The sequence below is a fragment of the Poecile atricapillus genome, chromosome W (genome assembly GCF_030490865.1).
Source record: "Poecile atricapillus isolate bPoeAtr1 chromosome W, bPoeAtr1.hap1, whole genome shotgun sequence".
Taxonomy (NCBI): domain Eukaryota; kingdom Metazoa; phylum Chordata; class Aves; order Passeriformes; family Paridae; genus Poecile; species Poecile atricapillus.
This window is the reverse complement of record NC_081288.1, coordinates 56,928,920-56,943,310: the sequence shown is the minus strand read 5'-3', so window position 1 is coordinate 56,943,310 and position 14,391 is coordinate 56,928,920. Positions and strand designations below refer to the sequence as shown.

Sequence of the window (14,391 nt, the reverse complement as noted above, 5' to 3'; positions counted from 1 at the left end):
AGGAACGAAGGCAGCATACCATGGCAGCACAGCAAGCACATCTGCAAACAATCACTTGACAAGCATCCACCTCAGCCAGGCCAGAACCCCTGTACAAAGTCCCTTGGGGTCCTCAGGGTCTTGGTCTCTGTTCTTGCGATGGTCGTGAGGCAGATAAGGGAAACTTCGGACCGTCTCTTACGGAAGTGCAACAGAGTTTTGGGTGTCCATCACCCAAATGCCACGGGGCAGCTCCTCTCCCTCTCCCTGCTGCCATCACCATGTCGTCTCTGCTATGGTTACACCCCAGTTCTTTAGAGCTGAGACTCACGTTTGAGTTTAGCTGGAAAGTACAAGTAATAGTAATAATGTAGTGCCCTCTACTGTCTGTAAATCGTTCACCTGCTAGGTCCGGGCTTAAGTGGAGGCATCCACTGGACCCTTCAGAGAAAGTTAAGTGTGCACACCTAAAAGAGGTTTGGTCTTGACCCACCACTGACGTAGCTGCTATTAACTGAAATAAAGCTGGAGCATTGTGAATAAGTACTGACTTTTCGTATACATTCGTTTATATTTTTTCCTCTTGTGGGTCCCGCACTCCCCGCTGCTGGCGGCTGCTCGAGCGGGCCAGAGCCGCCCGGCTCGGGGCCAATTTTTATGTGCCGGGCCGCAGCCGCGCTCCCCGGGCTCGGCTGTCCGGGTTCGGCTGTCCGGGCAGGGCGGCCCCATGGGCGGGACTCACCTCGGCACCGCCCCCGGCCCGGCCGCATGGACTCGGTGCTGCGCAGCGCTCGCCGCTTCCCCCCGCGGCTGCTGCGGGCGGCGTCGGGCCCGGCCATGCAGCAGCCCGAGGGCGGCGGGGGCTGGCTGGGCGCGCTGCGCTTCGATAACCTGGCTCTGCGCTCGCTGCCCGTGGACGCCTCGGAGGAGGGCGGCCCGCGGATCGTGCCCGGCGCCTGCTTCGCTCGGGTGCGGCCCAGCCCGCTGCAGAACCCGCGGCTCGTGGCCATGTCGCTGCCGGCGCTGGCGCTGCTGGGGCTGGAGGCGCCCGCGGCCGACCCGGAGGCGGCGGAGGCCGAGGCCGCGCTGTTCTTCAGCGGGAACCGGGTGCTGGCGGGCGCGGAGCCCGCGGCGCACTGCTACTGCGGCCACCAGTTCGGCAGCTTCGCGGGGCAGCTGGGCGACGGCGCCGCCATGTACCTGGGCGAGGTGCTGGGCCCGCGGGGCGAGCGCTGGGAGATCCAGCTCAAGGGCGCCGGCATCACCCCCTTTTCCCGGTAAGGCCCGGGCGGGACGGGGCCGGGGCAGCCGGCGGGGCGCGGTGCCCCGTGCCTGGCTGCGGGGAGGACGGGGAAGGACTTGCCTCCTCTCAGATCGCATTAACGAGGGGCTGGTGCCTTGCTGAGGATCATTCTCTGAGGCAAAGGTCATCTGTTAAGCCCTCGTGGTTGTTTTGTTTTGTTTTGTTTAACTTCGGCATCAGCGAGTGTAATGCTTAAATGCTAGATCAGGAGGTGGCAAAATTTTCTGCTGGAAAACAGGAGCGCAACTGCATGTCACTGCATGGTGCAGGTGACTTCTGTCCTTGGTTATCCTCCTGTGCGGGTTTCCCCCGCTGGGAGGATGCAGACCATGATGACAGTGGGGAGAGCAGTGTGTAATTGCTGCCCACGCAGATGGTATTTAAATGTGAGTGTTTGGTTGTGCTGCTGCTCCTTCTCCCCCTCCTCCCAGCTGTAGGAGGGAATAGCAGAAAAGTCCCCAAAATGGCATACTGACCAAATCCCTGCAAGGGATGAGTATCTTCGTTAGTCACATTAGCCTTTAAATACTTTAAATATTTCAGGAACTTTTTTTAATTTCCCATATTTTCTGTCCCAGCTCTACACAGGCTTGGCAGCACCTTAGTTTCATGTATGTGGTCCTCTGAAGGTCTTCTTCAGGTCTGTGAGAGTTAAGGGAATCACAGTGAAAATCCCAGATGTGGTGGTAGCTTTTTAGATCTGCCCTGGGCAGTTCTCCTGCTTGCCTGTGGCTTTGGGAGTGCGGGCTGAGAACCACCTATGTCTGTTCCTTTTGCTTAATGTTTATTAAATAAGCTAGTTTGTTATCTTCTGTCTGTTTAGTTGGGTTTTTTTAGTGCAGCTGTTGTGTGTGCTCATATTTAAGACCCCATTTCTAGATTGCTTACCCAGAAAGATTTGGAAGAATGTTTTTCATTATATTTCATTTAGTTAAGAGGAAACCATTGACTTGATATACAATAAAATAGCTATAGTTGTCCAAATTTTTAAAATCTTTTTAAAGACTATTGCATCAATAAAACCAACACAGTTAATGATTAGAAGGGGTATGTGTACCTGGAAGGTTTACTCTGTTATGTGTGCTCTTTATTTCAAGTTGTTGTGTCCATCTAATTGAACTTTAACAGAAGTTTGAAGGTCCAGCTTTTGTTTTCAGATCTGCCACTACTTTTTTGTGTGACCATGGACAGAGTGTGCTACTTCTAGGCTTTTATTTCTCTACTGCTACAGAGGAGATAGGAGTTCCTGCCTTTATAGCCTAAAAACTCTCTGTGTCTTCCTGCCGCAGACAAGCTGATGGCCGGAAAGTGCTGCGGTCGAGCATTCGGGAGTTCCTGTGCAGCGAGGCCATGTTTCACCTGGGAATACCAACAACACGGGCTGGCACCTGTGTGACATCTGACTCCAAAGTCGTTCGTGACATATTTTATGATGGGAATCCAAAAAATGAAAGGTGTACAGTTGTTCTGAGAATAGCCTCTACATTTATAAGGTAGAAGCCTATTTTGTTGATTGGCTTTGTTTTTGTTTTTTTTTTTTTTCCTTTAAAACTAAGCAGTCTTTTAAAATACCAAATTCAGTATATTTCTGTAACAGCAGTATTTGTTTCTTGTTCTGGATACTTGGAACTTCTTTTGCTGGGCTGTAGGAAGCTGCTTCTCTTGCCCAGCAGATGGGATGGGCTGCTGTCTTTGCACTGAGGCAGATAAACACCAGAGATACTGGCCTGGTAGAAAGAAGAAGTTCTGCAGACTTAGGACAAGAGTTTTTTCATGTGTATTCCTCTACAGAATACAGGATTTTTTTATTTTTTTCTTTTAATAGTAGTAGTAGTGGTGTTGGTGGATTATAGCTCTATCCTTAATTCCAATTCTAAAATAGTACTGTCAGAGTTTGGGTGTTTCAAAGGCAAACACCTGCCAGGTTTCCCTGCCTGAGAAGTGTATGAGGTTCCAGCTCCAGCAGAAGCTACAGCTATTAGGCATTTCAGGAAGTTGCACTGCTTCCTCTAAGGTTACAGAATATTAGGGGAAGGTGAGGTATAAGGAAGATGTGATTTCATATGTATGTGTGTATTTGTGTGCATTTCTCTGTGTGTTTACATATCTGGAAAATATATCTGGTATGCTTGATGTACAGTCTATTATTTAAAAGAAGTCAAATATTTTTACATATTTTAGGATAAAAAATTTTCAGTAGAAGGAGCTGTAATAAACTTCAGTGAGCTGGTGTTCAGTACTGGCAGGGTTGGTCAGTTTAGTTACATGTGGATGTAGAAGCTTCCTTTTACCAAGTCACTGAGCCTCACCACGTTCATTGTAGGAATCTTGCAGATCTTTTCTCTCAGCCACCTGAAGGATTGGTGTTCAGAGATGGTGTGCTGTTGTTAGAACAGCAGTAAGTGTTTTTATTACATACAATATCAAATTATGTTAATAGTATCAGTATTTTAATTCTAAAACATGTTTTTATTTTGAAACAGATTTGGCTCTTTTGAAATTTTTAAACCCCCTGATGAATACACTGGACGCAAGGGTCCCAGCGTTGACCGGAATGATATTCGAATACAGATGCTTGATTATGTGATCAGCACTTTCTACCCAGAAATCCAGGAGGTTTATTCAGACAACACTATTCAGAGGAATGCTGCTTTCTTCAAAGAGGTAAGGAAGATCAGACTCTCTTCATAAATCTATACCTGTCATCTTTAGGAACTTCATCTGCAAGTACAGATGACTGGAGTCAGTATCATTCAAAGTCTGAACCTTTTTCTCTGAAGAAAGAACTTTTAGTAGGTAGACCTGCTTATTGATGAAAGTAGTGTTGATATTGATCTAACCAGTGAAAACAGTTTAACCTTCCTAATAGTAAATCTTTATTTCCCTGCTATGGGAGAGCTTCCAAAGACTTATCTCCATTTTCTGGGACTGTCTTAGACTGTTGAGAGGAAGTTCTGGCTCTGAATGTCAGATGATCAGTTGATGGTGCTGAGACATCACTTGCAAGGCATCGTTTTGTAAAATACTGAGAATGCTGAGTCTTATTTTCCAAATTACAAACAAGAGTGTTGTCTGCAGATCATTTTAACTTCAGATATTAGAACTGAAATGTTTAAAGGCAGTTGAACATTCTTCTAACTAGCCAGCAAAGAGAATAATTAAAAAATACGAGTGTCTAACACTAGTCTATCTAAAAGCTGTTGTGGTGCTTTGAAATCTGAAAATATCTGGTAAGGGCTGAGGGAATGGCTGTAGAATAATGCACTTTCATAGCAGACTGATAAGAGGTCAGAATAGCTGACATTCTATGGTTTGGTTTCTTGCTCCTTTTTTTTTTTTTCTTTACCACAACCTGTGCATACTTGCATTAGTTCTTCAAAGCAAGCTGTGGATTGGTTCACCACTACATTCAAAAGAATTTAACTCTGCTGGACAAGTCCTTTGTGTGTGAACAGTTGGGGTTGATGAGAGCTGTGGGTTTGCACTCACGCTGTGTGTGTCCAGCTCTGTAGCTGATGGCATGTTTACTTCCTGATAAGTAAACTTATAAGTTTACTTCCTGATAAGTTTACTTCCATGAAAAGTCATGGGACTTGGGGATCTTTGTGGATGTGCATGTGTATGCCTAGTCCTGCCTTTTTCTGCTTTTGGCTGCTTTTCCTGGCCCAGTTACTACAGGCTTCCTTCTCCTTCCCCCCACCCCTATTCCTAGTATTCTCTTCTTGTTTCTCCAGGTCTGTTTTTTATTTGTTGTGCTTCTCATGCCACTGACTGTCCACACTCCAGTCTGTGCTATCATTGCCTCCTCATGTTTTTTCTCATCCTTAGTGGAGACTTTACAGACTTTTCTCTCCTGAAAATCACCCCATTCCATTCTCTAATTGAGCAAACACATCCACGAGCAGGCAACTGCCATCACTTCAACTCTATCTTGTTTTATCATTCTTTCTGCACTGTGGAGGAAATGGAGTCAAAAAGTACAAGTGATTGCATTTCACAGCACTGTCTAGAAAGCAGACATCATTATCTGTACTTCTCAAATAATTTGTAGCTGTTGTTTAAATTTAAGTGAGCATATCCTTCAGGTGACAGTCTTATATATGCACCATACTTCCCTTCTAGTTTGGCTAGCTGTAGAAAAATGTTGATCAAAAATAATAAAGATCAAAGGGGATGCAGAGCTGTCTCTTTATCATCAATATACCTATCTTTGAGTGTCACTCAAGCTTTAGTTGCTTTTGGGCGCTCTTATTAGGGGGATTTCTTTTTACCAGAACCCTGGTGGTGTGCAGTGCATCCAAACAAGGACTGCCTTAACAACTGGAGTGCTTTTATCCCAACTCTGGTGGCCAGGATTTTTTCATTTTTAAATTTTACATTTTCCTGGCACAGAGCCATTGTACAGGGTGTGCCTCTCTTACTGGTTCATGGCTTAAGTAATCAGTTTTGGACACATGTAGCTGGCTGCTGGCTTCCAGCTGTCCCATGGATCAGTGTTCAGGAAAAATGGGTTAAGTATCTACTATGAGAATATGGGAAAAATAAGGTGTGGGATCTCGAGGTGAACCAAAAGGTTCTGTTCCATGCATCATTTATGGTTTTCACTACCTGTCAGGGCAAGATTTGTTTAACTTTTGTTCTTTACTTGACTGTGTGTGGTTTTTTTTAAAAAAAAAAAGGTAGAAAAATTCTGGATTTGAACACAAAGACATAGAAACATCTAATGAAACAATTCATATATAGTTTTTTTGAACCTTAATGAAATATACTTACACTGCAGCATGGAGCAAATAGTTGTTTTGAATTTCTATGCATTGTTAGCTATTTGGGAAGAAGAATGATTTGATCTATGAAAATAATTTTATTTTAAAGTTTTAGCTAGTGGCTATGCAAAATTTTTACTTACAGCAATTTAATAAAGTATTTACAACTAGTTCTATTTAAAAACCATATTGGCTTCCTGACTTTTAGATTTTTAGTGTTGTAGTTGACAGGTAGGTTACTGTATTTGAGTAACTAGGACTGCTTTAAAATATTGTACTATTTATTTGAAGGATGGAGCACATGCAGTGATTGTAGTCAATTTCATAAAAATAATTCTCTGTTAAGTAGTGGAAAATGTCAGATGAAACATGCATTCCATGAAGAATTGCATTTAAACAAAATTGTCATTCTTGCAATTTTTTTATTTAATCTTGTAGCCTTATTCCCACTCTCAGAACATAGAGAGACATGCTTATCAGTGCTAAAACTTGTTTGCAGGGAACAGTTTTTTTGTGTCAGCCCTTTAACGTCCCTGTAGATCACCCCTGCATATGGGGTAATCCAAAAGAGTACGTTTGCTTATGTGATCTCCTGCCTGTAGTTACTCTTTAAAATTAGCAATAGGCAAATGAATATATTTGTATAATGACTAGAGTAGTATGCAAGTCTGATGTCAAACCATTAATCTTATTTCAGTGTACTGCCTCCAGTGCATTTGAAAGCTGTTCAATTGGCTGGCAAGTCAAGCATGGCAGGAGAGAAGAGGAGGCAAATGGAAATAGGAGGCAGAGAAACAGGGGAGTTACTGACAGGAAGAGAGAGGCAAACTGTCCTTAAGATGTTTGTGTCTATGGCATTGTCGTGGTTTTGAACTAGTAATTAACAAAAAGGGGAAAAAAGAAATATCTATTTTTTGCTGTGAGATATGGATTAAAATAAGAGCAAACCAGGTATAAAACTTAAAAGGAATAAAGAAAAGTTTATTGACAAACTACAAGAATAAGAACACCAGAATAAACTTTTAGAAAAACCTTTTCATTTCTCACTGCTCACTATTCTTTTCGTTCACATGACAACAGAGACAAAAACTTTATAATTTTGATGGTTTAAACAGTTCTAATTTTCTTATAGTCTTTTCTTCAGTTTCTGTAGAGAAACAGAAGTTCCTTTCTGTTAATTTATGGAGTTTGTCACAAGAAAACTATTTTGTTATAGTTTCTCGTTTCTCTAATATCAGCTGCTCAGTTACTGTTATTAAAGCCCACCCCTCCCATTCCACATCACTCTGAAATGTGTTATGGGTCATGAGTTTGAAGATAGCATTTTTAAGGATAAGTTAGTCAAAGGCAAAAAAGTATTCTTCATCTGCTTCTGTGAGCCTCACTAAGAAACAGTTTTCTCATTGCCTCTCAAGGCTTCAAATCTCTCAGCACTTCACTATACCACAATTACTCTACTTTTTACTCAAATTTACACTTTGAACACCTTATTCCTCTCCATACTCTATTATGAATTAAAAGGGTTTTTTTCAGGACTTCATTGTCCATCTCCATAGTTTTAACAGAAAGATATTTCAGCTTAATTAAAGCATCTCCTTAATTCTCTACCTTTCTTGAAGTCTCTTTTCTTTCTTGCCACTAGTAGTTTATAAAGTCTCTTTTCATGTTGATTACTCTCCTTTTCTCTCTCTGGATAAAAAGATTAATCCGCAAGTCTCATCTGGGTAAGAAAGAGTTAAAATCTTGCCCAAGCTTTTGTAGATGGTTCGGTGATCTCTGCTGAACAGGAGCTGGAGCCGTCTGCGATGGAAAGTTCTTCATAGCTGCTTTAGAGCGTGGTCTCCGTCTCTGCTTGCAGCAGGCTTAGAGCTCTTTTCTTTCTTCACTCAGCAGTTTTCTAGTGAATGTAGTTACAGCAAACCCTCCAGCTGAACCAGAGATCGGGCCGGGCCCGGCCCAGCCCGACCTGGCCCAGGGCAAGCCCCATCTCTCGGCCGGGAGACGGGAGACGCGGGGGGCCCGGCCCGGCCCCCGCCCGGCCGCATGGCTTGGGCAGAGAACCGGAGGCCAGCCGGAGCTCCGGCACCTTTCACAGTCAAGAAACAAAGAACTACTACAGACTTCTGGGTGTACACTTTAAGGTGGGGTTCACAAGTTGATTCTACTTTTCAATGGCTAAAACTGCTGCCAATTCTCAGCAATGACCGATAATTGGTCAGGAGAAAAGACTCCCAGGAGACCCCAGCAACTTTAACTTTCTTAAAGGTAAAGGAACTCCATGACAGGCATACTGACAGAATCTGCTCGGTTCAGACTAAGAAATACATGAATATATTGGAAATACGTTGTGATAAAAAATGAAGAAAAGTCCTTTCTTTCAGATAACCAAACGGACAGCGAGATTGGTTGCTGAATGGCAGTGTGTGGGGTTTTGCCATGGCGTGCTGAATACAGATAACATGAGCATTGTTGGACTGACCATTGACTATGGCCCTTTTGGGTTTATGGACAGGTCAGTGTGGCATCATTGTTTGGAATGTGCATATATTCTTGCTATGTAGGATAATCCCGGTGCTCGTGGTTGCTTTAGTATTTTAACTCTCAAGTAGATTTTTGAATTATCTTTACAACAAAGGAGATTAAGGTAATTCTAGTTTCCCTGTAATTCTTCTTGTCAATGTGTTTTAAACTGTGTTCACAACATCTCAGCTGTAAGACTGTTCTTGTAACCTCTGGCTTTGGGAAAAGAATCAAGGAATGTTTCCTTTCAAATTTTTTAGTTCCTAGAGCAGACTGAAATAATAAAACTACTACTTTTCACTGTATTAGTGTCCAGATAACTGGAAGAATACTAACCATTTTTTCTCTTGTAGGTATGACCCTGAGCACATTTGCAATGGTTCTGATAATACAGGGCGCTATGCTTACAACAAACAGCCAGAGATTTGCAAGTGGAACCTGGGGAAACTTGCTGAAGCTTTGGTGCCAGAGCTGCCCTTGGAAATAAGCCAACTGATCCTGGAAGAGGAATATGATGCAGAATTTGAGAAACACTATTCGCAGAAGATGAGAAAAAAACTAGGCTTAATCCAGCTGGAATTAGAAGAAGATAATAAGCTGGTGTCTGAACTGCTTGAAACCATGCATCTCACAGGTTGGTGTACCGCACAGAAGGTGCTTCTTTAATAGCCTATCTGAATCTGTTACCAAATCAAAATACAATTTATATCTTGACCTTAAAAGAAAGTAGCCTTGTGCAACTCTATTGTTATCTGAGAGAACAAAAGGCTGAAAATAATTACCTTATTGTGAACTGTGGGGTAGATGTTGCTTTATACAGGGCCCCTATCTCACATTTGCACCCTCACTGAGAGAACAGTTTGTTTGTCTCTTTAGAATGGTGACCTATACTGCTGTGGGAGGAGGTAGGAAGGAGGTATGGGAATTGCTTTCCTGCTGATTTATTAGTTGCATTACTCATGAAATTCTTTTTTTTCAGCTGGAGACTTCACAAATATTTTCTACTTGCTGAGTTCATTCTCAGTAGACATGGATCCTTCAAAATTTGAAGATTTCTTAGCAGAGCTTACAAGTCAGTGTGCTTCTGTGGAAGAACTGAAAATTGTTTTTAAACCACAGATGGATCCACGGTATAAATTACACTGCTTAAATGTTTTTGGCTTTTGCTTTTAGTTTCATTATAAACATAATGAACACTGCATGGTATGTAATATTTCACTGATTTTAAGACTGGAAATGTCACTATTAAGTAGATGCATGATTTCCATCAGTTGGCTCTCGAGTTAAAGTTATCTGAGCTTTAGATTGGTCTTTTTTTTTTTTTCATTTTCTTCCCTGTCTGCTGACTTGAGACAATGAGGGTGCCAAATAATGAAGTGATACAGAAGTATTTTACAGAAGAAATGGGTTTGAACTGCAATGCTACTGTGTTCTGCTAGTGTACTGTCAGCAAAAACACTTTCAACTGCCCAAGTTCTGGCCTATGGATAACCTTTAGGTGGGATAGTCCATGCCCCCCCATTTGTTCTGCAGTCCAGCTACTCTGAGCATGGAAAAATGATTACTCCTATTCAACTGCTGCTTGTAACAGTGATTGCAGCAGTTTTTCACTTTTTGGAGTTGGGGAAAAAAATTAAAGGTATTTTGGGTATACTTTTCTCCCTCCCTGTTTAGTAAATGCACTGTAAAGGTAATGAACCTACCAAATTTTTCAGCTTTTGCTGTGTGTTGATAGCACGATACAGAGATAACTTGTGTGGTAGAGATGGGACAGTATTTTTTAAACATTGCATTCAGGACTAGAGAAACATGGAAAAGTAGCTAGAAATCATCATGATGGGGATGTGACATTTTGGAGAGGAATAATACTGTATTAAAATAAATGCATAACATGTTTCTTTTTTAATCCCAAAGCCTGGATATCATAGATCTAGGTATGTCAGATGTGTACATCAGATCTGGATAGGACTTTATATAAACTCAGAAATCAAAGCACCTGGCTTATCTCTGCTGACTAAAAGTAGGAAAATATAATTTGTTATAATGAGTTGTCTGTTTTGAGGCCAGGAGTAATGTTTCTTTTCTCCTTTGCTTAAAAATGTATTCACAGAGGAAATAAAAACACTTTGTATTTTGATATGCTGCAACTCTTCGGGTTTTTATTTTACTTAATGGTATACTGTAGTTATTAATTCAGAAAAAAATAAAAGCTAGCATATTATTGCTAAATTGTATTGCAAAATAAGGTGGAGCTATTGTACAGCACCAGCTAACACAGTGAAATATGAAGAGATGCAATCCTAGGCAAACTTGCAGCAGAATAGTCTGGATATTGTTTGGAATTTATTATCAGAAAGTAGTTCTCAGTCTGTGATTTAGACTGGCTAACTAAAAAAATTAAACAGTGTTGTCTCATGTGACTTAAGTATTTTTCTCCATATCATTTAGATTTTTATTAGTACTGGCAAATATAGTAGTGTTAAAGTAAAAAATAGTAGGTGTTAAAGAAATAAAAAAAACCCCAAACGACAAAACTTGAGAATTCTATATTATCTTGATATCCAAGTAAGATCAAATTTTTTAAACCAAATTCCTTTCAAAGTTCAAAGGGTGTTTTGATGAGAATTGGGCAACTGAACCAGTAATTTTGAAAATCTATTGTCTGCACTTTATATACAACAGGAATATAAATTAAACACACTGAAGAAGGGGGAAGAAACAGTAGAATTAGGATAATTTATAATAAAAATTGTTTTGTTAATTACAAATTTCTGTTATTTAACCTTTCTAGTGAAATCCTTGTTTGTTGTGAATGTTTTTGTATCTACTTTGATTGCGAAGAGATGGTTCTTGACCGGCAGCTCACCTTTAGGATCTAACGCATTTGTTCCTTTTGTTCCCAGACAACTGTCAATGATGCTGATGTTGGCTCAGTCTAATCCTCAGCTGTTTGCATTAATTGGAACAAAAGCTAGTATAAATAAAGAATTGGAACGCATCGAACAGTTCTCTAAACTGCAGCAGTTAACAGCAGATGATTTACTTAGCAGAAATAAAGGACACTGGAAGGAATGGCTGGAGAAGTACAGGTAAGGTTTCTCAGTATTGATAGCACTTTTATATTTCTACATTTTGAGAACAATGTGCATGTCTCATAAAAGACACCCTCTCTTAAATATAGATTAGGAGGATGGGGAGAGCATGCAGCTCAAGAATATTATCTATTACCATAATCAGTATCTTTGTTGCTGTGAAAGTTCAAGGCTATCTTTTTATATTGTTTTACTAGATTTTGAGGTAATGTGAGGGTGTAGAAATCATCTAGCATCAAATCTAGTATGACAAGTGCTTCAACAATGTTGATGTTGATTCTAACATACACTAATTCCAGTTGTGAACTTTTAAGTGCTCAGTAACTACAACTGACTGACCTTTAAGCATTCTGTCCTTTGAATTTTTTTTTTCCAAAAGAAAAGTCTGTGCATTAATACAGAAAGCAAGTATTCCTAATCAAAGAGTAAAAACAGAAATCATGGCCAGGAAAACAAAGGTCCAGACTGTTCTAAAGCTTAAAAACTTATGTGTTAGCAGGAGATTTTTTTCTGTAAAAAAAACCCTGAACAGAGCATTATATTTTTTGTGCTGTGTGGATTAGGTCAGATCTTTCCTCACCTGGCTGCCTGTGATCTTGTTCTCCAGCAGGGCTGAGAGCTTTAGCAAGTATTACTGATAGAAAGTACTGATATTACTGATAGAAAGATTGCTGATAGAAAGTACCTCAAACTGCCTCAGCTGTATTACATCTCTGAGTTTTTACCAGAACAGCAGAAGCTTTAACCAATAAACAGTATAAAAATAGTTGAAAGACAAAACTTGAACGTGTCAGTCATTGCAGAACAGACCATATTGAGTGTCTTGATCTGACTTCAGAGAATAGAAAAACAGTGCTGTGCTACTTCCTCAAGCTGTGTCAGGACCTGCTGTCCATAGTACTGAGCAGTTTTAAGCTAAGTGGTGTTTTATATTATGTTGTCATGCTGCATTTTATAAACTGAGAGGATTATAGATGATGTAGTATTTTTTAAGAGCCGTGAACAAAGTATCTCAAAACAAGAAAATGTGTCAACTTCTTCATGTGGTAAAAACCAATTGTTGTCACCTGCTTAATTTCAGAGTCCGTTTGCAAAAAGAAATAGAAAGCGTTGGTAATGCTGATGCCTGGAACACTGAGCATGTGAAGGTCATGAATTCAAACAATCCAAAATATATCTTGAGAAATTACATTGCCCAGAATGCCATAGAAGCAGCTGAAAATGGGGATTTCTCAGAGGTATGCTATTACTGCTCTCTCTCTCACTCTCTCTCTGTCTAGGCTTGTGTGGATGTGTAGTTGTGCTGTTAATGACTGACATTATATCAGGCAAAATTCAGTCTGGAATCTTGGGCAGTAAGGGGATTGGGAATTCACTGTTCAGGAGGTCTCCATTGTTTTTGTTGAAACTGTAATTTTAATGACTGAAGTACAAATAATGGAATTAAAACTCTGAATCTGAACTTCACCAGCTTTTATAGGCTGACCTCAAGACAAGACACACTGCTTTTACTGTCTTGAGAGTGGCTTGGAAGGGAGTTGAAGATTAATTTACACTTGTTCCTTTCTGGAAAGTATTGTCTTAAATTTTACAGCTTTAACCTGTGGACTTTCAGCATGTGGAATATTACTTGCAGAATATGGGAAAATTAATTTATTTTGAGAAATTACGTAAGAATTTGTATTTAATATTTGCATTTCAAGTTATTTGAATCCCATACAGGTACAAACTCAGCCAGGTACAATTTTACAGTTTGCATCTTATGTATATTGTTCATCTGTTTAATATTTGGTTTATCTGGAGTTCATGTATTAAATACAGTATACTTCACTTTCTAAATTCTTAATAACTGCGCTATGTTTTTGCTCTAGGTAAGAAATGTACTGAAACTTTTAGAACATCCATTCCAAGAAGCAGAAGGTTTGCAGGAGGTAAATGAAAACGCAGAAGAGGAGGGAGCAACTGCTACAGCAGCTGTTTGTTCTCAAGAGACCAGAAGCAGACAACCATATTGCAGCAAACCTCCACTGTGGGCTTCAGAGCTCTGCGTTACGTGATCTTCATAACCGCCTTGTTTTGTTTTTTGCTGTGAACTGAAGACTCTGATCCTCCTTCAGCAGTGAAGAATTCAGCAAGGCAAACATCAAAGTGCTATTAAGTTTTTGAAACAGCACTACATTTGGATGCATCTATAGCAGTCTTCAGCTGTGCTTAATTTGAAGCAATTGTGGATCATTGGAACAAACCAGTGACAATCAACAGCCTATACACATCAGTAATATAAATGTTTAAAGACCCCAAGTCTTTTCTTTATCCTCACTACATTGCAAGTAAAAAGCAGTATTTTATGTTGAGGCAGGCTGAACTTGAAACATCCAAATGGAGTTGTTGTTATGTGAAGACAAAAATAGCAAGTCAGGAATCTGATCTGTTTTTGTCTGATGTCTTAACTAATAGTACTTCTTAATATTTATTTACTGCTCTCTCTATGCAGAAACTTATAGTCCTCTTTAATGGAGGAAGAGATTCAGTATTGCTTGTTTGAACTATGTTTCATTTAATTAAGTAGTTAATTTCCTGTGTACCTTCAGACAGGTATTAAATCATTATCTATTTTCTGAGAGTGTGTGCAGGCTAGAATTTTTGGGGAACAATTGAATTTTTTTTAAGAGCAGAATTAAGGGAGATTACATACATTTGCACTTGAAAACTTGGTGATGAAGTTTATTCAGTT

At 40.4% G+C, this 14,391-nt stretch overlaps 1 protein-coding gene across 1 annotated transcript; it reads left to right on the top strand.

Annotated features, from left to right (window-relative positions):
* Positions 1 to 729: 729 nt before the first annotated feature.
* Positions 730 to 13,952, top strand: LOC131591959 (protein adenylyltransferase SelO, mitochondrial-like). Its single transcript, XM_058863100.1, has 9 exons — positions 730 to 1,256; positions 2,572 to 2,775; positions 3,766 to 3,946; positions 8,427 to 8,557; positions 8,919 to 9,199; positions 9,545 to 9,695; positions 11,469 to 11,654; positions 12,739 to 12,895; positions 13,529 to 13,952. Exons 1-9 carry the CDS (start codon positions 748 to 750, stop codon positions 13,721 to 13,723), a joined length of 1,995 nt encoding a protein of 664 aa, XP_058719083.1. The 5' UTR covers positions 730 to 747; the 3' UTR covers positions 13,724 to 13,952.
* Positions 13,953 to 14,391: the final 439 nt, after the last annotated feature.